The following is a 27,888-nucleotide window of genomic DNA, read 5'->3' on the forward strand; positions in this document are numbered from 1 at the left end:
ATTTGACACAATTTTAGAGTGTCCAGCCACCAAACCATAACGAAATCCAAGTTTAAGAACCAAAAAATTACTAAGTTCCAAGACTAAGGTGCATAAAAAAAATGTTCAAGGATCAAATTGAAAACACCTGTTAAATTTGATGACAGAAAGTTAATTTATCCCGATATTAATCCGTGGCAAAAGGCGAGATTTGGCGCCAGAATTAAAACGACAGAACAATAAGTTCTCAACGACAAAGAAAGAGAACCAAAAATAAAAACTGCAAAATACCAACAAAACATTCATTCTCTCACTTTAATATTTCCTTTCAAATTCATTCATTCATTTTTTTAATTTGTTAATTTTCCAAAAAGAGATGTCAATTTCCCACAGCGATACGATCCCACTCCGCCCATCAAATTCCCAATCCGATATCGATGAGATCCGAAGTTTAATCGATGACAGCGTTCATTCAGGCCCCGCCGTCGTCCTCCCTGCACGGCATCCCGCCACCACTCCACCACCGTCATCCTCCCCTTTCATCTCCTCTAATATCCCTCCTCCGCCACCTGTCTCCTCCTCATCCTCCCTTCAAAAATTGCAATCCGTCCCCGCCGCTCCTCCTCCACCTCCACCTGTTGGTAATTCTAGCAGCATTGTCGCCAATGGGTTTGGTCCTCCGCCGAATACATTGACTGAACCCGTTTTGGATACGGTGAAAAGAGATCTGTGGAGGATCGTTAGTAATTTGAAGCTGGTAGTGTTTCCTAATCCTTTTAGAGAAGATCCAGGAAAAGCGTTGAGAGATTGGGATCTTTGGGGTCCGTTTTTCTTTATTGTTTTCTTGGGAGTCGCGCTCTCTTGGTCTGCCTCCGTTAAGAAGGTTCGTTGTTTCACTGAATGATTTGCCATTTATGTTTCTCTTTTTCCTTGAATTTTTACATTTTATTTTCTTTCTCCTTTAAATTTTGTTTGTTTGATTAATTTTCTGACGATGAATTGATTTCTTATCAAATTCTTGACTGTCTAAAATCTGATAAAATTTGTGATAAAAAAAAATTCTCAGCAAATTACAAGTACAATGTGATACAAATAAATGAATGAAATCTCTTAAATTCCAGCACTGATTTCGAAAATAATAATTGTTCTACGTGAAAGCAACTCTATTCAAGGATTGGGTTAATCGGACTGATTCGAATCCCGGCCGAATGAGCTTTATACGTAGGATTTCAAAAAAAAATTGAGCCAAGAAGAGGCCAAGTACATGAATAGCTCTAATAGAAACTCTCTCTCGTAAAAATGTTGCAGTCTCAGGTATTTGCTGTTGCATTTGCACTGCTGGCAGCTGGTGCTGTTATCTTAACGTTGAATGTGCTACTACTGGTAACGCCCCTCTCTTTGTCTGATATATTTTCAAAAACAGATACGAAGTTATCTTTAAATACATGATTTTTAAAATAAAATTGAAACTTTGGAATGTTATTTCCGGCATGGCTAGTCCCATTTATGAATGGTCAAATATCCTATGCTGGTCTCACTCTGCATTTTTCTTAAAGTAACATCCCCTTTTGATAGAGAAGTTAAACGTGTTGGGCATTTTTTTTTTTTTGAACTCATGAAGACTAATTCTTTTGAAATTAGTGGCTGTTTCTCTTAACAATGTCGTCATCAAGGTTTGAACCAAAATTCTTCCATTAAAATACAATATGCCTGCCACTTGCACAGGAATTCAAGTAATACTATTGTTTTGAAATATCGGTACAAAAAGCTTTGCCTAACACAATATGCATGTTTCAGGGTGGGCATATCATTTTCTTCCAAAGTCTGAGTCTACTAGGTTATTGCTTATTCCCTTTGGATGTAGGAGCCTTAATCTGTATGTTAAAGGACAATGTGGTAGCTAAAGTAATCATCGTTTGTTTGGCATTGGCTTGGAGCTCATGGGCTGCCTATCCTTTCATGAGTTCGGCTGTTAATCCGAATCGAAAAGCCCTTGCTCTCTACCCCGTCCTTCTTATGTACTTGTCTGTCGGTTTTCTCATCATCGCCATTGATTGAAGTTCCTTCCCTTTAAGGGGTCGCGAAAGCACTTGCTCTCGATCTCGTTTTTCTTACCTATGTATAGGTTGGTTTTCTCATCACCGCCATCACTATTGTTTGAAGTTTATTCGCTTTAAGGTTTTGAAATGAGTTTTGAAAAATTATAGGTGAATGTATCAGGAGTTAGATTGTATTTTACCCCATCTATTTAATAAATGAGCAATTTAATCATTATCTGTTTGATCAAAGAGTAAATTAAATTTTTTTATTAAAAATTTCATCCATTTGTGCTGTTAAAAATTGGTGTGGTTGACGGAATAACCGAACAGTGACACGTGGTGTGTCACATGTATTTCATGCTGATGTACAAAGATCAGTTTTTAATAGCAAAAATGGATAAAATTTTTAACAGAATAATTAATTCGTTCTTTTATCTAATGTATAATAATTTATTTATTTGTTTATTTATTTATTTATTAATATAGAGAATAAAATGCATTCTAGTTCCTAGGATAAAAATCTTCATGATATTTTGCCAAAAATTATATGCAGATTAGATAGGAATGTCAATGCTGTTCAATGTATTCTTTTGCCTAACACAATCTCTTTGAAGGCTCATTTGCGGTATATGATATACTTACTACATCAAACTTTTGCCCTGTCGATTTATACCACCTCGGTTTGTTGGGTGTAGTATATGATAGTATAGGGCAGCTCCCACCTGATTACTATGGATTAAAAATTGATTTTAATTTAAATAAAAATAAAATAAGATTCGATTCGATTGTATATATTATAATTTTTTAACTTGAATTAAATGTATTTTAGTAACAACTGAAAAAAATTATAAAACCGAATCAAACGCTAGTATTAGGTATGGAGATAATTTAAGGGTGATAGGTATTTTGATGGCTGCTTAAGTTTTCTAGCTTTTCCATTAACAAATTTTACTAGATTATTTAAAAAAAAACAAAATAATACTTGTAAAATAATTAATTAATTTTAATTAAAATGGCAACCAATTAAGTTAACAAAACAATCCATTGAAAACAATAATCAAAGAATCGAAATCCCTGAATAACAATTAAATGTTTATAAATATGAATTTTTTTATAATGCAGTATAAATATGAAGAGAGGATAAAGTTTAAACTTTTTCATTTGAGTAGTAGGCGAAAACTTTAATCACGGTCAATTTGTAATTAATGTTTGAAATTTTAATTTGAGCTTAATCGAATTTTACTTTTAAAGTCAGATACAAACTAAAATTAAGGTACTCTTATATTAAATAAAAATCAACTTAATTTTCATACTATTTTTAAATTCAATTATAAATTAAAATTAATAAAAAAAAACATTTTCTTTTGGCAGAAAAAGAACAATTAAACTTATTAAAGACACAAAAACTCTCGAGACTTCTTAGAAAAGGTCAGAATGGACATGTGGCCGTTTTGCTCGTATGTTTACTTGTTTTTTACTTTTTTCCTTTTAATTGTTATTTTCACGGGAGAGAAAAGGAGAAAAAAAACGAGTGAGGAATGACAACGGCGTCGTTTAGCGCTTCGAACACGGCGGCAGTGGCTGCCGCGGCTGCAGCTAAGACGGTGTTGATTACCGGAGTGAGCAAAGGGCTTGGTAGAGCTTTAGCTGTCGAGCTTTCCAAGAGAGGCCACACTGTAATCGGTTGTTCCCGCGCCCAAGAAAAACTCAATTCCCTCCAATCGGAGCTCTCGTCGCCTGACCGTCACCTCCTCCTCAATGTCGATGTGGTCCGTCCCGTTGTTCTTCGATTCATTTCTGTAACTTCTTTTTTTTTTGGCAGCTCTCAGATTTTCATTACTGATATGATTTCGCGCTCTTTTTTCGGATTTGCAGAGGTCAGATAACAGCGTTAAGGAGCTGGCCCGAGTGATGATGGAAAAGAAGTTTGTACCTGACATAATCGGTAATTGAATGCTATTAACCGAACAAAATTTAAATCGAAACAATTTTGAATTTTCTCGATTAGCTTTGTAGCTGTTTCTTTATCTGGAACTATAATGCGTACTACCTATATAGCTTTAGGGCATTTCATTGAGCTTAAATTCCTATAGCTTCACCTCTTTGGTCTTTACTAACATTATAAAGTATTTGCAGTAAACAATGCAGGTACAATCAATAAAAACAATAGAATTTGGGAGGTTCCTGTTGAAGAGTTCGATACTGTGATTGATACTAATGTAAAAGGGATTGCAAATGTGTTACGCCATTTTATCCCGTTGATGCTTCCAAAAAGTCGAGGGATTATTGTTAATATGTCTTCCGGATGGGGACGATCTGGTGCTGCTTTGGTAAATTCATGATTTCCATCTTCTACACATTTTTGTACATCTTGAATTGTTCCTTTTTGAATGTCATGTTTAATACAGGAAATCATCCAAGGCATAGCTGAACAAAAATTCATAGTTGTTTACATGAAATGAAGAAACCATTGTCGTAAACAACAAAAATGAATTTATAGGTAGTTGAATGTTTTTCTAAAGCTTTTAGAAGGAAGCATGAAAAAGTCTAGCTTCAGAGGACATGGGTTCTTCTTTTAACTCCTTATGGCTGTTGCCTGTCATGGCTGCCAAGTTGAGGAGTAGGGATGGCATTTGGATTGTATAGATTCTAGTATTTGTAGATATCTTATCTGCTTTTTGCAAATTTAGATATTGTGTATTTAGATATGATATTTATTTTTTGAATCTATGTTACTTATAGTGGATTTGGATATCTTGATTAGTCCTATATTTGAATCTGCTTTACTTTTGTTGATAGGAAATTGAATCCTCTTTCTGAATCCATTTTGTTTTTGGGGATGACAGGTTCTGATATACAAATTGATTAGCTACTTTACTTTTTAAAATTTTTTGACTTGCTAAATTCGGATATTTTGGCAGATTCAGATATTTGGAGGATAATATTATTTAATTTGGATTTTAAAGTAGTTACAATGATTCATATATTACAAAAAATGTTGATATTTGATCTACAACTATCCTTAGTAGGGATCATATTTTGTTCTTTTAAGATCTGTTCTGTTCTTGAAATTATTGAATGAAATTCGGAACATCCTTGTATCTCAACAGGTTGCACCATACTGTGCATCAAAATGGGCTGTTGAAGGTTTAAGCAGAGCAGTAGCAAAGGAGATGCCTGATGGATTTGCTGTTGTAGCACTTAGTCCTGGTGTGATAAATACCGAGATGCTTCAATCTTGCTTCGGAAATTCAGCCTCGGGATATCAGACACCTGATGCATGGTATTTTTTTTTTTAGTAAGAGTTAAATATGTTTTTTCCTTGGTTTATGTAGTTCTGCATTTTTTCCGTAATGCCAATTTTATTATATTCTGGAGTCATATAGAAAGGAGGATGCTCACATATGTTCCTCTTCGTTTTAAATTCATCAACAACCCATAAAATCAAATAGTTTTCGGAAAACTGGTCTTTTAATTCAACTCATTGGAAGACAGGTCTTTGAAGGCAGCTACAATGATACTCAATCTTACTGCAGCAGACAATGGTGCGTCCCTCACCGTTTGATGAAAATACAGCTGGCCTTTTCAGATTCAGTTTATCTCGTAGTTATGATAAAGGCCTTTGAACAATCAAATCACGAAGTCCCTTGCATTGCATATGAACAAATTGTATCATTTTATATCCGTCCCATTTCTCTAACCGCATGTCTCATTATTCATTAGCATCAAGTTCTTCTATTACGTAGACATTGTAAGGTCTTTTTTTGGCTGAAAATTATAAGAGTTTACTTGCAACGACTCATTTAGTATTGCCGGTACATCGAAGATCAGTTTGTATCGAACTTTTTCGTAACTTTGAAGCTAGTTACTTGTGGTACGGATGATTGTATGATAAAATATTATGTCGAATTCTGATACTTTTCTAGATCTTGTTCATTTACTTATTATTGTTTAATCATAGGGCTATGGAATTTATCTCTTGCACCATATTACTTCTGTACCTATGGTACAGTTATTGAAAGAACCTTGTTTTGGAATGCCAGTTATCGAAAGAAACCCTTATTTTTATATTTTAGGAGGGAAAGCATAGTTTGTATTATCTAGCGTGTTACTTTGCTTTTTCGAACTAATTTTATTTTATATTCCGGCAAGTGTTTTAATAGTTTTTATAAATTTATTTGAATAAATAGAATATAGATCATCATATGTGTATAGAAATTATAAATTTAGAATTTAAATATCTATTTAAAAATAATATACAATAAATAATTAAACTATGATTTGTAACTAATTAATAATAACACATTAAATGTATATGTTATTAAAATAAAAAAATATGATTAAATTGTTTATTAAAGCTGTGTATAATAAAATTAAAATGTATAAAAATATTAAATAAAATTTTAATTGAGTGGTAAATTAACGGTCTTATTAATATAATTATTGTGGGTCCAAAGTTACTATTGACATCTTTTTAGTTTTTTAAAGTAAAAGATTAAACTTGAATAATATTACTCATTTTGGTTTTTTAAAAGTGAAAAGATTAAAATATTTATTTTTTAAAGTGAAAAGATTACAATAGCCTTGAATAATATTATTTTAATAACGGAAGTGAAAATATTAAAATACTCTCAAATAATATTACTTATTTTAATAATGGAAAGACATTTCAAGTTGGTGACTCGATTAAGGGTGACACCAACTCAATAAGAGGTTTTGTTAATGGTATAGATAATTGATTATATAGTAAATACCAAACAAAGTTTTTTATTTAATTAATGGGATAAACATCAAATTCTTATATAAATTTTGCTTCAATATGTAATTTGTTACACGAACTTTTATTTGGGATAATTATACATATGAAAATTTCATTATCGTCCATGAGAAGAGATTGAATGAAACTGTGATTCCATGTTATCTCTATCCCTTTTCAATAAGAGAATGACAAATCAGATTTTTTCTCTTAATATTCAACTTTTTCCTCTTGAAAAAATTTAAATCCAACTAAAAATGTTGAATATCTGGAGAAAAATTATGATTTGTCATTCTCCTATTGGAAAAAGATAGAGTTAACGTGGAATCACAGTTTCATACAATCATTTATTTATCGTCCATATATATACTAGAAATTTAATTTATTCAATTGTAAATAAATACATTTATTTTCATATTATATTAATTTTTGGTACAAATATTGGATTGTTATAATTATTTGTGTATGTAATATCTACAAAAATAGAGCTAATTTGATAACGGTGTTAGTGATTTCTAAAAATTAAATCAAATCAAAATTTCATATATTCATACATAACAATACACATAAATATAATTTTAATATTTATCCCTAAAATTATTATACTTTTCAAGTTTTAAACTTAAACTCAAATTTTATTTTGCCTCCGGTTTAATTTAAATATTTTACAAAAAAAATTGTAAATTTGTAATATTAGAATTAAAATATTTAAAATAAATCACATAGTTCTTATCATCATTTTTTTTCAAATAATTTCAATAGACCTGTTCACAAATTTGTACGGTTGGCTCTGAATCAAAATAAATAATAAAAATATTTTATTTTAAAATTTTAATTATAAAAATATTAAAAATTATTTTACTATTTTATCATCGCACGATCATGATGCACATACAGGAGTTAGTTAAAGGCAATGCAAAACTTTTTTTAACAAATAAATATAAATAAAAGATAGGTCCACGTGTCAATAAATTAGCCTTATTTATTTGAAAATATGAAAAATAAATTGATGGCTATTTTGAAGTGAAAATGGCGAGCATTGCATTGCGCGTAGAGTGTGGCTATGGCGGCAGCACTCAGCTACTGCAAGCCTTCCCCATTCATTGGCCAATTTCCTTCCAACTTTGTCTGTTCAAATTCTCCTTCTTTATTTATTTAATCATTTCTTTATAGCTTAGCGAAAAACTAATTAACAATAATTGTTTCTATTATATTCTATATTTGGAAAGTCTGGTAGGAAAATACTTTTTTCATTATACTATTGTTATGTTTGAATTTGATGATATTTTGTTCCTTATTTAGTTTCTTTAAAGAATTTGATGATAATTAGCACCTTATTCTCTTACCCAGTAATTATTTACTTCATTAAGTTTGAATTTGATGATGATTAGTCCCTTATTTTCTTTTTCCCAACTTTATTTTTTACCCGCCATTTCCTTCAGTGGCGCATTATGTGTGCTGATGAATTGATTCTTGTGGATTTGGAAATTGAAATTGTAGGGGAAGCCAGTATCTCTGCGAAGCATCGAAATCTCGACGCAGGCATCTAGAATCACTGCACTGTTTTGGGGATCTAAGAAGTCTGTGAAGCATCAACCTGTGGATTCTTCTTTGGGGGATTTCACTTTGACAGGGTCAGAAACAGAGGTGTTCTTATCTCATGATCTTGTATAAACTACATATATTGGAATTATCTGGCTGTGTTAAGCAGCTACCTATGTTACTTCAGCTCGGGTGTGTTAAATTCAAGCACGTGTCCGACATGTGTATGTTTATTCTTTTGTAAGTTTCCCCCTGTATATGAAGGATCTTTGGAGGGTCTTATCTCATAACTATGTCGGACATGGATGCTTTATGTGAAGAGTTATGGCAATATAGGCTGTTACTGCACCTAATGTTAACTTATTATTTCTCGCTCCAGGAACTTAAAGAGAACCCGACAAAGGGCAAGAAGGTATCGGTATCGATTATTTCCTCAATTCTGGACGTTTCTTCACATGAATGGGATTCTTGCGCTCTGGATGCTACCGGTCCTGAAAAGTTCAATCCATTTCTTTCTCATGGTTTCCTTTCAAGCTTGGAAGAGACGGGTTGCGCAGTGAAGGTTAGGAATCACAGCTCAGTACATGCTTAATGTTGGCCAGATTTAGCATTGTAACTTCTCACAAAAAAATTGTTTTTATATATGCAAGATATGCAGCTTGACTTAAGTTCATGCACATATATAAACTTAATTCTGAATTTTCCGAAATATCTGAAATGTTTATTTGAAAATTAATTTTCAGGAAACAGGATGGATGCCGAGCCATATCATTGCTAAGGATGAATCTGAAAATATTTTAGGTGTTGCTCCTCTCTATCTTAAAAGGTTTAGCATCTATTATTCTGTTCTCCATACTGAAAATTCTCTTGCAGTTTCTTCACTATGTTTCTCAAAATCTTTTGTTTAACCACTTTGTCGGTTTGCTATTTTCTCATCTCTTATACTTTGGGTTTGCAGCCATTCCTATGGTGAATTTGTTTTCGATCATTCTTGGGCAGATGCATATTATAGTTTTGGAGCAAGATATTACCCAAAGTTCCAGTGTTGTGTGCCTTTCACTCCAGTGACTGGTCCTAGGATTTTAGTACGGAATACATCATTCAAGGATCAAGTTTTTGACGTTATAGTCACTGCTCTGAAGGATCTGACAGCGAAGGTAATGTATGAATCAAATTATTCGATGTTGAATGCATTATCTTATCAGTTAATCACGGGTTTTATGGGATTTTAGTGGGGCTGGTTGGTTAAAATATGGCCTTGTTAATGTGATAGACATCAATGTGACCGTTTTAATTCTAAGAAACGCCATGTTCATTGTGTCATACCAGATCTTGATATTATGTTGGAGTGGATGTAGAAGAGCTCTATGTTAAGAATGGTTAGGAGATATTACATTAGTATTCTGAAGCTACTGATTGCCTAAAATAAGGAAAATCTATCTCACATTTCCGAAGAACCGAAAGAGCCAATGCAAATAGGGAATACCAACTTCATTTAGCAAATGCCTTTTACTGACCCTACCATCGGAAATGAGAATAGGGAACAAGATTTAAAAAAGCGGTTAAATTCTATTAATGAGTGAAGAATTATACCAGGAAGAGATCTGCAGGAACAAGACAACCACTGCTGGCTAGAGCAATCTAGAGCATATCTCAATATCTGGCCTACTTTTCCAACCCATTTGCTTTTGTTCTCTATGGCAATTTAAGCGACGAATTAACTTTTTCACCATGACTTATATTATCTTGCAATCCCAAGAATAAAGATCTTGTTTGTAAATTCTATTTTTGCTGCCACGTTAATACAATTTATTTTCTTCTGACAGTCTCAGGTTTCCTCTCTGCACATTACTTTCCCATCTGAAGCCGAATGGTACAAACTGAAGGATAGAGGATTCCTACAGAGGATTGGAATGCAATACCACTGGAAGAATCGCAACTATAAAAGGTTAATGCTGCCCGAACTGTTTCTCGGTTATGATAAAACATTGGCTTTTAGTTTGGTACACGGTTAACAGCTATAGTCTATGCCAACTTGTTCTATATTTGACTTAAAGCTGAAATCTTGGCATCAATTCTACTGGTGTAATTGGCTGGTTTTTGTGCTTATAAATAACAACATATCAATCACGGGAAGAAATGAAAGCAATTGATCTTTTAACTCTCCTTGTTTCTAAAGAGGTAGTCAAAATATAAAGCCAGAAACATGCCAAATAGGGCCTGACAATGCATTATCTTATAGAGAAAATCCATGATATGGTATTTGTTGTATTTGTTTGGTATGAAAATTGTAAAGTAGAAGTTTGTTTTTGTCACATTTATTACCTAATGTCTTTCTATTGACAGAATTATTTCTTTTCTTTCATATTAATGTATAAATTAAAACACTGTAAATTCTTTCTTCATGCCCCAGTTTTGACGAGTTCTTGATGGACATGAAGCAAAGTAAAAGGAAAAATATCCGTCAAGAGCGCAAAAAGGTCTGCATCTTTTTCATATAGCCCTACTTAATAACTATTTACTTAAATCTGAAATATGAGATCTTGCATCAAATCTTGAGTTAGTGCTTGAATGAATACTCTTGAGTATTATAATATTATCTGTAGTTATAACTGAGTTTGCTGCTATGTTAACTGAATTTGGGGTTGTACTATAAACCACATCCATGTTGTTCCAACTTTTTATGTTTTAAAAAAGTACTCATGTCTGACATATTGGTAGAGCGATATGAGTATATGACCCTTCAAGGATCCTCCAAATATATGGAAAAACTTAGAAAAATCTGATATTCACATTCAAGTCGAAGTAGCATAGCACCACCTAGACCACGTGTAAGAGCTCTGGATGACTTTGCTTTCGTAACTCGTAAGAAATATTTTAGTTCTAGATCTTTGAAACTCTTAAAAGTAAAAATTTTCAGTTATAATGTCAAAGAACAAATTCAAAATTATTGGCACATTTGTTTGTTTGTTTATTGTCTATTTGGCTTTAATAAGTAGGTTATCTGTCTTTGTTGGAAACATAGATATCCTGCTTAGGTAGTTCCTGCATTCAAGGACATTGTCTTTGCGAGATTGATTTTATCTTAGTGATTTTTCTGTTTGCAGATTCCTGCTCAGGATTTGACAATGAAACGGCTCAGAGGTTATGAAATTAAGGTAGATAGCACTGTAATATTTCCAAACATATATGCTGATACTTAACTATTTCTTCGATCATGCATGTGATATACCCTTGGACATACCCTTGAGCATGTTCCGTAGTTTTGCTGAGCCCTCCATGTGGATCAATGAAAAATGCTGGTTGCATTGCAAAAGAAACTGGAACTTTTAAGTTTGCATTGTGGTTAAGACTTATGTTACTCAGACTCAAGGATGACTGTTGGGTGGGGTATATGTCTAACACGGGTATGCTCAATTTTATTTATATTTTCCTATACATTTGGAGGATTGCCGCCCAATTCTTATGTCCGAAACATATGTATATATGGATGCCGGACACAGGTACTTCAGAAAATGAAGAGTTGGAGTAGCATGGGTATTTGTATCCGTATGTCAATGTATATGCTGAATATCATTGAATGAGACGAAGTAAAATATGGTATTTTCTTGCAAGTAACCTGGTTTAAGTTGTTTTATGCACATGTGCTATGTGCATGTGCCTTATACACAGTATTTGCACTTAGTTACATACTAGTTCATAGGCTCGAATTAATGGGGTTCTGTTTTTTTTTTTTTTGCTTTACCCTTTCAAGCTGTTTGGGGTTGAAAGGTAACATGATTAATATCTTTTGAGCAGATTATATCAAATATTTCGTTTCTACAAACACAATGGGCTTCACTGCTTTCACTACAATTATTCAGCAAGAAACCGTAAAAAGTATTACTTACTTTTTTAATTGCTATCTTAACAGGCCAATCACTGGGATTCCTTCTACAAGTTCTACCGGAATACTACTGATAATAAGTTAATTCTTATCTTGAAACCTTCTTTTGACTTCTATGTAACTTTTAGTAACTCTAGCTCTATGTTACTCCGAATCCTGTGTTTGATACGGGTACCCATATCCAACACGAGTATGCTCAATTGTTTCTAAGTTTTTTCATATATTTGGGAAGTTCTAAGAAAGTCATGTCCCATACTCATGTCTGACTGAAAATGTGTAGGACACGGATACTATAAAATAAAGAGTTATAACATAGATCTAGACTATTTTGATGAACATATATCAGATTTCTTTCTCTGTAAGATGCATGAAGCGTACTCTCAATTTTTATAGGTGGGGCAGTCCATACCTAACAAGAGATTTCTTTCACGAAATGGGATCAAAGATGGGAGATGATGTGTTACTCGTAGTTGCCGAAAAAAGGGACGAGCTTGTTGCAGGAGCTCTGAATCTCATTGGAGGCGATACTATATATGGACGCTTATGGGGATGTGACCCTCAAGTCTATTATCCGAGCTTGCATTTTGAAGCATGTTATTATCAGGTTCGGATCTCAAAAACTCCTTTAAAAATGAAGGAAAACGGTTCTTTTATTAGTATTGAATTACCTCAAACATGAATTGCACTCTCAGAACTACAAACCATGAAAAATGGTGGTCAAATTCTGCTATTAGACCATGTACTTTGGTTAAGTTGTGGATTTTGTACATGTACTTTGATTCAATCAATTCTAGTCCCTATACTTTTTGAATTTTGAAAATTTAGTCTTGAACAAACAGTAGCAATTAAATATGTTTGGTTAAAGTCTACTATTCGTCCTGTATTATGTGTAAAGTTAGAGATTTAGTCCATATTTTTCAACTAGATCATTCTTAGTTGTTATATTTTTTGGATTTCTAAATTTTAGTCTTAATTTAAACAATAGCAATTAAATCTATTAACTGGTTTTCTTGTGAGTAATATGTGGAGATGGCAAGCTGATATGTCATTCCACATACGATAATATGTTTGACATATCTAATTTTGAAAATGATACAACTTAACTTTAATGAATTTAATAGTTGACATTTGGTCAGAACTAAAATTTTAAAACTCTAAAAGTACAGGGACTAAAAATGACTAAATTAAAGTACAAGTACTAAATCTACAATTTACTCAAAGTACAGGGTCTAATAGCATAATTTGACTGTAAGTTACCGATGGTGGTGATGCGGAACAAAGGAGATAGGTAATAGAAATTTGACTGAAAATAGAATTAGAGAGAAACTAGGTAAACTAGAGGAGTTAATCGGAATTAATTAGCTATGTTGTTTTGACTTTTCATTTTACTTTTAAGTATCCATTCGAACAAGATATGACCTTCCAAGACTCGCTAATAAATGAAAAAACTTGGAACACATTGAACACTCCTGTGTGGGACATATTATGATTAACATGGTTCATTAGTATATTAAGATTTTGTTTTTCTACACAGGCAATCGAAGCGGCTATCGAGTTGAATCTAAGCACAGTAGAGGCTGGAGCTCAGGGTGAGCATAAGATTCAGCGAGGCTATTTGCCGGTGCCGACTTATAGCTGTCATTACTTTATCGATGAGGGTTTCAAGCAGGCCATAGGGGAATTTCTGGTTCGAGAATCAAATCAGGTATGTAAAAAACACTCGATGTTACCTTCAAAATTCCTCCAAATACATGAAAATACTACAAGTTTATTATGGAGGCCCCGTACTAAAAATCAAATTGCATTTTATCTTTTTTACTCAACAAAAATGGGTAAATTAGGTTAATCAAAGAGCAAATTAATATTTTTTTATTAAAAATACGTGGCACTTTTACCTATTTCTCATTATTTTAATAGAGGGGGCAAACTACAAAATGACTCCTAGTATAAGGTCCTCCACGCATGTTGATATTGAGTTGGAAGTTAATTGACTTGAATTTGCAGGTTGACCTTGTTATGAAACTATTTCATGAATCTGGTCCCTTTAAGGAGGGCATACACTAACGGAGAGTTGCTGGAAGTTTGATTGAAAAGCCATCGTGCATAATAACATTGAAAGGGGTTGTGAGAAATTTGTATGCAAATTGAGACTGTTTATGTTATGTTGTAGTAGAATAATTAATGTTAATGTAATTAGAGATGTTAACAAGACATCTATGTTTGTAAGTTATTCTAGTTTGGCTCTAAAACAAAAACTCTTGAACATCAGCAAGAGCTTTATTCAGAAAATAATCAATGAATTTTTTTTATCAAGTAAATGAGAAATCAAGTAGTACAAACCATGAGTATGGGTTTGGCCTTGGACTAGAAATTATATATTTTATTGAAATGAATTGTAAAAGGAGCAATGGAAAATATATGAAATAAGTGGCAAATTTGCCTATTATTCAACTCTAAATATATACATTTTGTAAGATGAGTTAAAATTCGATGAAAATATTTGTTAGGAAAATGTATCAACCACACAAATATAACAGAAATTAGAATTTGCTCCTTTCCAAATTAATTCTATAGATATAAATTGCTAAATGAAATTTAATAAAATATTTTTTACAACTAAACCCAAACACAGATTTTATGATAGTACATTATTTATAGATAATAACATATAATTTTTAAATGTATTTTTCTCATTTTATTTAAAACTAAATAATTTTTTTAGTATATTGAGTAAAAGCTTACTCATGATATATATCATCTTTTAGATATTTTAACTTTTTCCCAACCACAATTTTACACAAGAAACGAGAATTTTCTTTTCCTTTTCAACCCAATCTTTTTCCAACAACAATGTCAAAACTAAAACTCTACAAATGCTACTCGAAATAATCTAAGCTCGAGAAATGCTCGACGACAAAGATCAAAATGCGCAGCAAAGATGAATGCATGAATGGAAGCGATTTATAAAGTTCTTATCTAGTATCTGTAAGAACCAGACTGTGGTGGTGCTGGTGGCAACCTAGTCGGTGTCCTACGGCTGCTGGAGCTTGAACCTGAACCCAAACCCTCATCACCATTCTGTGCTGGGTCACTATACCGTCGACTATGACCATTTGAACCATGTCTACCAGAGCCTGCAGGTCCATTTGCAGCAGCATCAAATGCAGACCTCCAGTCATCCCCCGATGAAGCTGCACTTGTCCGTGGACTGCTTTCCACATCTAGCATAAAAGACGGAGAAAAAATCCATAGTTGTTCAAGAAAGACGAGTAAACTAAAGCTTAAAATATGCTATCAATCCCTATACTCTTCCCAAATTTAAAATTTAATTCCTCCATTTTTCAAATTTCAAAATCCAAGTCCAATTGTAAATACTTTTATAATTTTTTCATTAAGTTTGTTGGTGTCACATCTTGAATTAAAAAAAATACTCACTCAGTAGGCCACAACGTTGTAATGAACTTGAATTTAACAAAATAATTTTTAATAGTGTTAACAGTTAGACCTGAAAAGTAGAGGAACTAAATTCCAAATTTGGGAAGAGTGGCATATTTGAACCTAAAATAAAATCACTATAATACAAAACAAGCATGCTATGGGTAAATTATAAATCCGTGTCAAATTATATGTTGCCCTCACTCCTCATTTTTTCCCCAAAAAACCCGTGTCTCCAGATGCATTGAAAAGCTAAGATGATCTTGTACATACCCAAAGTAGGCACATAACTGTTTCCGAGTCTCATCCCGAGTACAAGTAACATAGATCAATTATACCAAATAAAAGGCTTGCAAAAGGCACATAATATTAATAACATGCATGTAACCATGTATGTGGAAACTCCATTCGATTATGCAAATAGAATCACAAAAAATATACCTGCTGTACTGCCGTTAGACCAGCTGGAGGCAGCAGCAGCTCGATTGTCATGGACGCTAAGTTGCCTTGTAAGTTTCAAAAGAAGAGAGGACTGTTTCTGGTAACGCTCCCTCCTGCGCTTTACATTTTGGTCCTCCATGAGCAATTCTTCAATCCTGGGATTGCTTATGGCACTGATCACCAAAGCATGAGAGAGTAAAGTTATTCCCCCAAAGAAGACTGAAACAACAATAAACCATAAAAATATATACACAAAAAAGTAAAAGATAAAAAAATCAAGAACGACTTTCAACAACCATGCATGGATGTCAATGGCATGTCTTTGATACAACCGTCATGAAATTCTTAAAAAGGCATAGTTCTTTACAAAAAAAGGGTGCTTTTTCACTCCTTGCAAACTAGGGAAAATAAATAGTACTGACCTAACGGAGCTATATAACTGAATAAGCATGTCTTCTTTTGCTTTTTCCACTTGGCAAAGAATGACAGCCTGCTTAAAACAATGATGATTAGAAATGATATATCAAAATAAATAGAAAGGGTCATTCAGGAGAATAAACTGACCTTAGGAACATTGGCAGCAAGGCTGTTAAGAACAGCTTCAACATAACCACGCACTTCTTGGGACATCCATCGAAGCTCTTCTTCAGGATCAGCAGGTTTTCTTGCCATCGTATCCTGCAAGGGAAACATGCGTAATGTTGAAGAGGTGTGCTTGACAATCAAGATTTTAACAGATGATCCATATCCCAGCTTTGTGCCGGTTTAGCAGAGCACATTGGCCACCCTCTCGAATTCTTTTCAAAACAGTTCATTCATTGCTTGTAAAAAGGAGCAAAAGATTAATGATAGGAAAAGGAACAATATTCTCCATTGTGCTAAAAATATTCTAGGTGATTATATCTTTTAAATTTTCCTTTTGACAGTACCTAAAAGAAAAAAAATTCACCATTTGAAATTTTATTTTTCCTGACAGAAAGATATGCAAGTCGATAAAAGATTGATTCATAGCTAAAATTCGATCAAATCAAATTAGCAAAAACAACCTAAATCAAAATGCCTTAAGAATCAATAAAGAAGTACCAAACAACGCAAGCAACCCAAGCATAATAACAGCACAAGTACAAGATAAAAGAAACCGATTGGAACTAAAGAATAACTCACAAGTGAACCATCAGAAAGACTTTGCCTCATGGGAGGGGCAGCAGATTCAACCATCACTTGACCTCCTTTAGATTCAACAACATTTTTTAACTTTTCTAACCACTCAGTCTTATCTGCAAGGCTCTCAGCCTTTAAGACAACAGCACTATGAGCTGCAAAAACAAAATTGAAGCATATAATCGGCATGCAACTTGGTGTAAGAAAAACAAAATCAATTTAAGAAAACTTGCAAAACCTTTCAAGACTGTCTTATACGGAATCCTGCTCGTTATCTTGAAAACAAGACTGGGTTCCTTTTCCGATGACTTCTTATCCTTGGAACTTTTGGATGAGCCACCTTCATCATCGGCAACTTCCTCGATGTTGCATTCCTGATGATCAAATAATTAGTAAAGTAGCCACTAATGTAGATGACCTGAAATCACTATGCGATGAAGAAGGGGATTTCAATATCACAAAAAAACCAGAAACGGCAGAGAGTTTCTCCCTCTTATGAAAACTCTCTTCCTGCTGTAGCGAGTGTGTTTTTCTGGCATATGGTTACACGAAAGCTAGAAAAGAATTGACAGTAAAAAAAATGGAAAGAGACCCAGATAGAACAGGCGTAGTAAAAAAAGGGAGGAAGAGAAAATAAAGAAAACAATAGAAAAAGAAGGAAAAATAAAAATAAAGGGAGACAAAGGAGACACGACTTAAAGGAGAAAGAAACGTCTCTGATCAAGAATTTAGAGAGACGTTGGAAGCTATTTAATGTATCATTTAATTATTGCTCCTTTCCAAACTTAGTTTTGTTTCTTGTCACATCACCTAACGCCCCTGCACAAATTTTAATTTTTCTGCTCCAGTTTAAACAACTGACTGACACGTGTCTATTTTAAATTTTATACCAGTATTATCTTTTCTTGTTAAACATTTAAACAATTCAAAAAATGGGGACTAGAATATGCTTGGAATGGGATATCCCCGACCGGCGTATCCCGCGATGGGATATCCCCGACCGGCGTATCCCGCGATGGGATATCCTCCAGCCGGAATAAAGTCGACAAGTGTCCCGGTCCATACGCTTAAAATACATGAACCGGCCACTAATAACTGTCAACCGGGATAATTTTTAAGCGGGAAATGAGTGGAATAGGTTATTCCCAGACGGGATATGATGAGGATATCCCCCATCAGAATAAGAATGAAAATAACATGAGCAGCACACTTAAAAAATCTGAATTGGATATAACCTAAGCCCAATAACACAGTAATCCATAAGCTAAGCAGTACACAGCCCAAATACTGAAACGAAAGCCCAATAACACGAAACTAAAAAATAAAACAGAGGGAAACACACAATTCAAAACCTATCTATTTCAATATGGACACTGTTATTGAGATTACATCTATAAATCAGAGCAACATAAAAGCTAACAATTCTCTAGTCACAATCAGCAATATTAGGATTTCAATATACAAATCAAGATCAAAATTCTCCCTCACACAAAACTCTCTAGTTCTTTTCTTTTTAAGACCGATGTATAATTACTCAAATTTAGCTATCCAATTGGTAAGGAAAGAAGTTCCCTTTCTTTATCAACACCCTTGTGGGGACCACTCAGGAGAAAAATCTTAAATAACCCAAGTGAATGTGACTGTACCCTTAAGATTGCCCAAGATGGGGATTAGGGATTCTCCAGCCAATATTACCAAAATAAATAAGTAATTTAGTTAAAGTATGCATTAAGAATATTTTGGGCAGTCTAATAGAAAAGGACATTTGGAATTTATGTTCGAAACACGAATGTGAACTCCTAAGTTACCATAAATTAGAATGACAAATATTTTATTCACCTCAAATCCATTCTTGAAATTCCTCCTAGATTTGGAACCTCTCTCTTAAATTTACCCAGGCAATTAAATTCACTATCCTGACCTTTGAAAACATTGATTGAATTGAAGTACCCCCATCCAAACATACCCTAAGGCGTAAGATTTATAGCTTCAATCAAATGACCAACTTGAATCCAGGAATCAGAAGAAATGGACGTTCAATTCATACCTCCAATGTGATGACACCGCGAAAATGCCTTTCCTCTTGTTTTTTTGTGTAACCAAGCTGCAGCAAAGATTGCTGTTAAGCAACATACTTGAACAAAGAGAAAATAACATGGATCATCAACTATAGACACGCATGCAAAGATAGATACAACCAGAACTAGTACAGGAACAAAACAATAACCTTGCCAGTTTTCTCATTTAAAACAAACCATCGCCTACTCCACCCATTGGTTTTTCCACTTTTCTTCAGTAAAAAACCTGCACATACAAAATACAATTGATGCTAATCCAAAATATGCTCAATAACTGACAAACAAATAGTTGTAATCAAAATTGCATAGTATTTGCATGTGAAAAGACTTTAAATACTTGCCTTTTCCCTCCTAACTTTTTCAACTTATCTTACCAGATAAGCCACAGAAGTACTAACAGTTTCTGAGAAAGAAAACTAACGCTTTACTTGGCAGAAAGGATGGAAAACTTGTTAAACCAACGGTTAAAATTCCCAGATTTCTAACTTTGTAGCATCCTTACTCCTTTTCATCCTTCCTACCAATCATAGCTTAAGGAGTGAATGCATACAAGTTCACTGCAGCTTATACATGAGAGGGAGGGAACGAGATAGGGAGATGTGAAGTTAGAACATTTCACGACTGGGACTATTGAAAGGTTGTAAAGACTAGTACATGTGCTACAGAAAATGAAGATGTTTGCATGCTATGTGTTTTGTACCCATTGTTAAAGTCACGACCTTAAATATTTCTAGAATTTCAAAAAGATCCCTGCCTGTCATCAGGGCAAGCAATTTTACAAAATAGACATAAAGTTCCATAGATTCAAACTAAAACCTGCTTGTTTTGGGAATTTCAGAAGGGTGAAGAGCCCTTGCTAACATATTGTGGCATTGCTCCTGAGAGAGACATCAAGTCAGCAACATGTTCATTATTTAGCAGACCACTGCTTTAAATTTGACATTTCCACAAGCATAAATACTTTCTTCTAATCAGACAACTCAATCTATAGGCATATGATTTAGGAAGGGCATCATAGGAAAGGGAAGAAGCTCAAGGCAATGACTCTAGATAGTGGATTAAACAAGAAATTTCATAAATATAATTTCCAGAAGCTCAGTTTGATACTAACCTGCTGTTATCTCACCACCAGGTCCAGCAGTCTTTAGGGCCGATCCCTCTGGCGGTGCCGGTGGTACATCTTTTTCTTTCTTACTGAATTTATCCTTCAGCGATTTCAAGTTTCCTTCAAATTTTCCTTCAGATTGTTGTTGTCCACCAGTTTGAGGACTAGATGCCTAAAAGGAAAAATGAAGAAACAATCAGTCTGTTAGAGAAATGTAGTCACCAAAAAGCTTAATATTATAAAATATCTATCAAAGCCACTTAGCAAAGTCCAAACTCGATTTAGAATTGACTGCTCCGCATCAGATGCCTTCTTGGAGGACCGATTCTTCACCTCTTCTTCCCGTCGTTGTCTCTCCATTCTATTGAAAAGTAATGGACAAAGAAATTGAAAGAAAGAAAAAAGGAAATTTTGCTTAAATCATAGAAGAACAAAACTGGAAAGCTACAATATATATATAAACCGTTCGATGAAAAAGAAAAATTATCTCAACATACCGCCTCTGCACCAGACGAATGAAATGCTGAGGGGGAACAAAAGCACGCTCCATGTCCACTAATGCAACTACCATCTTTCGTGCTTCAGTTCTAAAACCATCAAGTGCAACACTAGCAATTGCCACAACCTGGTCAATTTATTTTTAATGAAAAGAAAGTATTTCACATCCATTAGTCTAAACTTAACATCCAGAAAGCATCTATGAATAGCAGCAATGCATCATTACCTCTCTCTTGAAAGGAGCGTATCTCCCAAGACCAGGTGTAGCATTTGCAGCAGCAGAAACTATATCCAACAACACACGATGAACCTGTTTGGACAAGCAACAAAAGGAATGGAAAACAGAGAAAAAAACACATTGAAATGAATATCGCATGCAAGATTATCTTTCAGGGGCTATAACCTGAAACATTTCAATAACCTTGTCTAAAACAGCAGAAAGTTCTCACAACAGCCTTGTAATTATTACAGTGAGATGTATTATAAAACATACTGAGATGTATAGCTTAGTAGACAATTTTATGTATTTCCAATCAATTTAAGCTTCAAGGTTATTGCTAAACTGACATTAAAACGGAGCCAAGTCACTGTATTAACAACTAGATAACTTTTTAACAAAATAATCATCAAACTAATACATGGCAAATTAGGTTATTGGCACCCTACCTTCATAGTTACTTTGCTAGGGTATATGCCCCGAAACATCTATAGAACAAAACATCATTTCCTCACTTATCAAATTAATAGCAGAAAATTGTGCAAACACTCATACAACATTTAGAAAACAGATGCAGAAAACATAAAAGCTTTTATACTCCCAACAATGCAACAAACAGGAAACAACCATAAAGAATAAACTTTTTCATGGAAGAAAAGGTATGGAGCCACAATGTAGATGTACCTCATCAACGCATAAAAGAGATGGCTCTTTTGCTAGCTCCAAGACACCTTTTATCAAAGATCTTAAACCCTTCTCTGGAGATATTAGATAGGGTTGATAACCATCTGCTTCTAGGACAATCTGACAGAAGTATCAATATGACATTAAAAGAAACCCAACAGGTACATAGCAGCTTAAGAAAGCACAAAAATTGAATGCAGATTGATAATAGAACCTACCCTTTTGACATTGTTCATGTCAAAATGTCTGTCCAAAGGGAGCTGTTTAATCCTGTTAGGAAAGCTTCCCTCGAAGCTAGAAACAATTTTCCAACCATTTCCCTGAAAAATATGGGGTAAGGGAGGATTAAAACAAGTAGAGAAGGACACAGAGAAAGACAAAATAAACACTTCAAAGATTTGTCTATGATAGTTTTTTTTTTAAAATTCGTGCAGACATTTCTTTAGCCCTTTATTGCCCAGTGATGACCACTTCACTCGAAAAAGAAGTAACTCACTTCACCACCCGTTATGTGTTGCAGAAATTTGTCCTCGAATTCCCGACACAGCTCCAAAGCAACAGCTCTCGTGCCTTCAGCAGTAGTAACCATTTGTTCACCAAGCCTTACTAATTCATCCTGGATTATTTGAGACTTCCCTTGAAGCCTGTCATGTCAAGAAAGGAAGACTAACAAACCTAAAAAATGGTATGAGAATATGAACTCTTTCAATGATGCATATGTCTAAAACCAAGTATAGTTTGAACTGTTCAGTGCAACCAAACTCAAGTTTTGAGAAAAAGGATTCTATCAATTACAATGCAAAGAAATGGTATCTTTACAAAAAGGGAAACATTTATGGACCCAAATTGAAAATGATACTAACCAATAACAAAGAATTGTCTCAACTGAGGCTGCAAAGATGCCAGATGTGTGGTTTAGTGTGATACTATCAACCTCACATATATTTGATATCTAATAATAAAATAGAAAACCTTAACATTGATATAATTCACTTGCCAACTGTGCCTCTCAAGCTGTTGGAACAGTCAAACTCATAACAATTCCCGATTTAATATCATACTAAGCTTGATTAGAGGTAGTACACATATCTTTTATACTGAAACCAAGAGCTTTTAAATACAATGTGTGACTTAGAGGCAAATATATGTTTACACAAATTCAGAAAGCAAAAACTTTTAATGTGTCTCTGAAAACTCTCTCATTAAACCTTGGGAGTTGAAACAAGAGCAATTCAGCAGCAAACTAGGGTCTACTAAACCAACATTTCTACTTTGTAGGCAGTATTAGAAAGGATAATGCAGTAACCAAAAAACTGTAGCAATTTAGTTTACTTCCTTACTTGCATAAACAGTAACAATGGAGCAAAGGGAAGGGGGGGAAAGAAAGTACCCAGAAAGTAGATTTGGAAGCCTGAGTTTGATTCGGTTACGTATCTGGCCAGCAAGGACATCTACCAAAGCTACTCTCCCAAGCTTGTTTTGAGGGGCTCCAGTCAAAATAGATTTTAGACTTTCACTCTCCGCTCTCCAAGCAGTTTCTAAAGAATTGTCAGATGAAGCACTTCCAGATTGAGTTGAAGCTATAGAAACAGACTGACCGATTAGAGCAACCCATGGAATATCAGAAGTTTTAGGCGGCCCCTGATTTAACAAGAGAGCCTGAACTGCTGCAAGGGCTTTAGAGTCTGAAGCAGCTTGATCAATTTTGCTAATAATGCCAACAGTTCTGGTACCTATCATCAATTAAAATACAGTAAAATATTAGGAATCCGGAAAAATAACAGTGGAAAGTAATTTTTTATCATTTTTGGCCCGGAAAAAAGATTAATTTGAATATGCAAGCACCAAAAATCCACACCTTCTGAGTCATATTCCTTTGCAATTCTGAGGGCTCTAGATGATGAAATTTCTGGTGCCTGAGCAGCAGGCACAATAACGAGCAAAATAGCATCATTATGTTCAACATATTCACGAAGCTGAGGGAAAAGCCAGAGAAATTGTCAGATAACCAACCAAACAAAGCATCTCAAAAACTGGCCAAGAAAATAAAGAGCCAAGATACAATTAACACATCAGAATGTCCAGCTGTTTAAATTTAAAACCAAGATGAAATAGCATTGAGCCACTCACCAATGATTCATCCACAATTCTTTGCTCAAGTCCAGGTAAATCTATCAACTTTAATGGCGGGGCTGTGTTAGGGAACAAGGAGGAAAAACTGTTAAAAAATTATAAAATGAAAAAGAATATTTTTATTGCACATGCATATATATAGACACACGCACATAAACGAATGTATCTTAAGCATGCTCACATGAGAAAAGGAGGCAAGGGAAAGTGAAACGTTAAGATCATTCATGAAACATGTTTGTCCTATTTGGTTTCAAGACAGGAGGACATTTACCATTGCTTTTTTTCCAAGCAAAGGAAATATTTTCTTTTCAAAGATTAATCTTCATGGATAAAAATAATCCCATTCAAATAATTATTGTCAAGTCTCTGATTAAAATTCCTAGGTAATTGTAAACGATCCAGCCATTGACGATAAATTTAGTTCTAAGAAGGCGTCCTAGTATATAAAAAGCACAAGCTCATCTAATATATCATTTGAAAAGAAAAACAATCTTCAAAACATCATATGAAATCAAAATTCAATGAACCTCTGATAGAAAGATTTTTATTTATACCTATTCTGAGACCACGTCAAATCAATAATACAATTCAACAACATCAAGGCTGACCTGTGCTGGTACGAAGCTTCAGATATATTTCATCACGACTCCTGCCTGATGCACCTTTGCTTAATCTATCCTGCAGAGAATGCCGAAGTGCACCTAAGGTGCACCAATTCGAAAGATGACGGGCAGTCAGAGAGCACTCAAGACCATATCCAAGGTGCATGATGAAGAACGGTGCATGTTTTCCAGGTGCAAACAAGCAACATCATTAATGAAAAAGAAGCAACCAAAATAATGAAGGAGGCCTTACTTGCTGAAACCTGTTGAGATTTATTGTCAATTTGCAAGATGATTGACTTAGCACTTAAAGAACTATCCCTAGCCAAATCAATGCTGATGGGAGCTCTCGTGGCACCATTTTCACCAGTTGGCTGTCAATAATTATGATAAGCAAAGTCCTGTGAAAATAAGAATTTTCAACAAAATGCAAAAGCCTAAAAGAAATATAACATACCAGAAGAGGATGTCCAATCAGACTGTTCAAGACAGCAGATTTACCAGCCCCCTATTTGGTACATCCAGAAAAAATAAAAGAAATTAAAGTTTGAAAGAGAATGAGTAAAATAGAAGATTTCAACATCTCATGAATCATGATAGGACAAGATCATGCTTATTGCAACACAAACTAGTTGCTTCTTCCATTTTTAGGAAGTTTTTATTCAATAAGGTACCTGCTGAGATCAACTAAACACAAATTTAACATGGAAAAATGCATGCATGATTAATTAATCATGCCCCCCTCAGATAACAAGGGTGCTGAAATAACTAAAGAATGATGAAAACAAGGGTGCTGACTAGGTCACAACCAAAAAAAGACTACTAGCAACTTTAAAACATAGAAATGCAGCAGGTAAGAAAAGGTGTATTTCATATTCAAATCAACAGGCCTAAAGATCTGATAACTGTTATAGAATGAGTATTTAAAAGCAATTCAAATGAGCAGTCAAATTAATCAATAAGAAATTAGCGACTAAGAAACATCCTCAGCTTTGAACAGCAAAGCATAAAAAGGCACCTTTAGGAAAAATAAATACAATGTTAGCCATCGTGTTGCTCTCACATTTCCCCAATAAATCTAGATTTTATCAACCATATCAACATTAGCAATCCAATATGCAGAACCGATTTACAAGTATAGCATCCTAGAACAATTACATTAATTCAACCCAATAATAGAATTTTCCATAAAGAAAATTAGCATTTAGTTGGCTTTCATTTCTCCGTCAGCATCCAAAGCAGCCAAAAGATTTCCAATCTTTAGCAGCTAAATGAAATAGAAAATCGAGCAGATCCAACAGATAACTTCAAAAGCTAAAAAATAAATGATCGAATAAAAAAAGAACATACGACATTGCCCAAAGCTACGACGTTTAGGAAAGTAGAGGGGCGTTTAGACGACGACGATGAGGTCTCGTCGACGTCTTCATCGGCGAGCACAGCAGCCGCTTGTCTAATCGCTTCCGAAAGCTCCGACAATTCTTCGATCGCCTCCATTTTTCTTCGATTCCCTTAAACAAAAACCAAAGAGATCGAAGCTTATACTAATATATAAACTGAGGTTAACAGAAACCCTAGATTTAGATCTGAATTCACTCTTTTTCTGTGAATTTTTTACGAATGGAGATTCGATTTTTTTTATAGTTGTTTTCAAATTTTCGGTTTCGTAAGTTCAAATTTCGATTTCTTTCATCGAAATGGTTGAAAAAAATGAATAAATAATGAAAATGATGGTTTTGTTTCTGGTCATGGTTTAAATTCAATTCTTTTAAAACAAATTTGAAACAATTCTTTAAAAGTTAAATGCAGCAGGCATCACAAACTATGACCTTTATTCTAAAATAGTTCACAAACTTTAAAATATTTTAATTACATTCCTAAACTATTGATGTTATATCAATCAAGTCCTTTTATTATTGAAACTGTTAATTTAACCATAAATGACACATAAAATCATATATGACATAATTTAAAATGAAAATTTTAAAGAAAAGTAAAAGCTTTGAAAACTTCAAAACCAACATATGAAGTCTAAAATATTTTAATAATTGAAGGATTTTATTGATATAACATCGATAATTTGACAATGTAATTGGAATGCTTTAAAGGACCAATTTAGAACGAGGGTCCTAGGTTGGGATGTTTGATGCAATTAACTCATTCTTTAAAGATATTTTTTTATAAAGATAATATATCATTTGGTACGTGAGTTTGTTTCGATACTCAATTTGGTATCTAAATTTTCTTATGTTCCAATTTGGTACTGAGTTTATTTAACGTTCAATTTAGTACCCAGACCAAATAACATCAAGTGGCTACTGAATATTTTATACATGTCCTTTAGTAAAAAAAACATAGATACTTCAAAAACTTATGTTCCAAATTGAATATTAAAGTCAAATTCAAGTACTTAATTAGAAAAAAAAAAACTCAAGTATCAAATTGGAAAAACTCAGGCACCAATTTGAACATTGAGGCCAAATTCAAGTACCAAATTGAGATAAAATAGGTACTAAATTGAATATTGAAGATAAAATTAGGTACTAAAGACTATATTAACCCGCAAATCCAATTTTCATATATCTACGATAGGTAGGAGCGGCAAACACTAACTCAATTCACTCAACTCGACGGATCAACGTATTAACTCGTTTCACTTGGATATGCACGAGTGGGGCGTAGACAAAGAACTCGGTCTACCTCATTGAAATTTGCAGTGTCCCCATCAAACATGGAAATTTATTGGTGGCATATATAATATATTTATCCAAAAATCAGATTAATTAAGTGTAAAATGTTTTAATATTTGAAAATATTTAAATTAAAAATTTATATTACATTAGTGATGAGTAGTTATGAAAAGTTATACTATATTAGGAATTAGTAATTATGAAAATGATTAGTAATTATGAAATGTTTTAATATTTGTAATTAACCGACTAAGTGAAAGCTTTTAAAATTTGTATAATTGTAAATCTAACCCTTAATATTTTTAAATTTTGTCAAATTGGTCTTGATTCTAACAAAATTCAGCCATTGATATTTACATATTGTGTAATTTGGTCTCTTTTTTTTGCGTTTATGTTTTCTTTATGATATTGAAGGTTAATTTTAAATGAATGAAATATATATATATTATCTTGGATTTTGGTTGTTTTCCATTTTTGTATATTTTCAAATAAATTTAGTTGATATTTTTTTTTCTTTTTAGGTGAAATGAACACCAAGAAAAACAAAACTAACCAAATTACACAATGTGTAATTATTCAGGGTTAGATTTTTTAGAATCAAAACTAAATTGAAAAAATATATAAATGCTAAGAATTAAAGTT

The 27,888-nt window shown here is 33.6% G+C and overlaps 4 protein-coding genes across 5 annotated transcripts; 3 read left to right on the forward strand and 1 right to left on the reverse strand.

The window, feature by feature from the left end:
* The first annotated feature begins 247 nt into the window (after positions 1-247).
* LOC105778538 (protein YIP4b) lies at positions 248-2,169 on the forward strand. The gene is made up of 3 exons (XM_012602264.2): positions 248-862; positions 1,288-1,362; positions 1,777-2,169. Exons 1-3 carry the CDS (start codon positions 356-358, stop codon positions 2,035-2,037), a joined length of 843 nt encoding a protein of 280 aa, XP_012457718.1. The 5' UTR covers positions 248-355; the 3' UTR covers positions 2,038-2,169.
* Positions 2,170-3,459: 1,290 nt separating this feature from the next.
* Positions 3,460-5,943, forward strand: LOC105777967 (NADPH-dependent pterin aldehyde reductase). The gene is made up of 5 exons (XM_012601505.2): positions 3,460-3,787; positions 3,894-3,963; positions 4,155-4,348; positions 5,129-5,301; positions 5,514-5,943. Exons 1-5 carry the CDS (start codon positions 3,557-3,559, stop codon positions 5,581-5,583), a joined length of 738 nt encoding a protein of 245 aa, XP_012456959.1. The 5' UTR covers positions 3,460-3,556; the 3' UTR covers positions 5,584-5,943.
* A 1,831-nt stretch (positions 5,944-7,774) lies between these two features.
* Positions 7,775-14,544, forward strand: LOC105777474 (uncharacterized). Its single transcript, XM_012600769.2, has 12 exons — positions 7,775-7,900; positions 8,275-8,421; positions 8,696-8,878; positions 9,060-9,142; positions 9,275-9,473; positions 10,143-10,264; positions 10,730-10,796; positions 11,424-11,474; positions 12,230-12,282; positions 12,596-12,806; positions 13,737-13,907; positions 14,207-14,544. The coding sequence occupies exons 1-12, from the start codon at positions 7,838-7,840 to the stop codon at positions 14,264-14,266; spliced, it is 1,410 nt and encodes a 469-aa protein (XP_012456223.1). The 5' UTR covers positions 7,775-7,837; the 3' UTR covers positions 14,267-14,544.
* A 449-nt stretch (positions 14,545-14,993) lies between these two features.
* Positions 14,994-26,307, reverse strand: LOC105776979 (dynamin-2B). Of its 2 annotated transcripts, XM_012599978.2 has the most exons (22): positions 25,907-26,303; positions 25,014-25,064; positions 24,810-24,930; positions 24,563-24,655; positions 23,952-24,013; positions 23,680-23,797; positions 23,212-23,554; positions 22,318-22,465; positions 22,040-22,141; positions 21,822-21,941; positions 21,147-21,230; positions 20,920-21,047; positions 20,699-20,783; positions 20,429-20,594; positions 19,467-19,543; positions 19,287-19,343; positions 17,478-17,613; positions 17,243-17,394; positions 16,643-16,756; positions 16,501-16,568; positions 16,079-16,251; positions 14,994-15,423 (listed from the first exon to the last, which is right to left on the reverse strand). In XM_012599978.2, the coding sequence occupies exons 1-22, from the start codon at positions 26,051-26,053 to the stop codon at positions 15,179-15,181; spliced, it is 2,790 nt and encodes a 929-aa protein (XP_012455432.1). In that variant the 5' UTR covers positions 26,054-26,303; the 3' UTR covers positions 14,994-15,178. The 2 variants fall into 2 exon arrangements, with proteins under 2 accessions (XP_012455432.1, XP_052478238.1); XM_052622278.1 differs by lacking the exon at positions 14,994-15,423 and having other exon boundaries at positions 16,085-16,297; positions 25,907-26,307.
* Positions 26,308-27,888: the final 1,581 nt, after the last annotated feature.

The sequence above is a fragment of the Gossypium raimondii genome, chromosome 10, assembly GCF_025698545.1.
Source record: "Gossypium raimondii isolate GPD5lz chromosome 10, ASM2569854v1, whole genome shotgun sequence".
In the NCBI taxonomy this organism is placed as follows: domain Eukaryota; kingdom Viridiplantae; phylum Streptophyta; class Magnoliopsida; order Malvales; family Malvaceae; genus Gossypium; species Gossypium raimondii.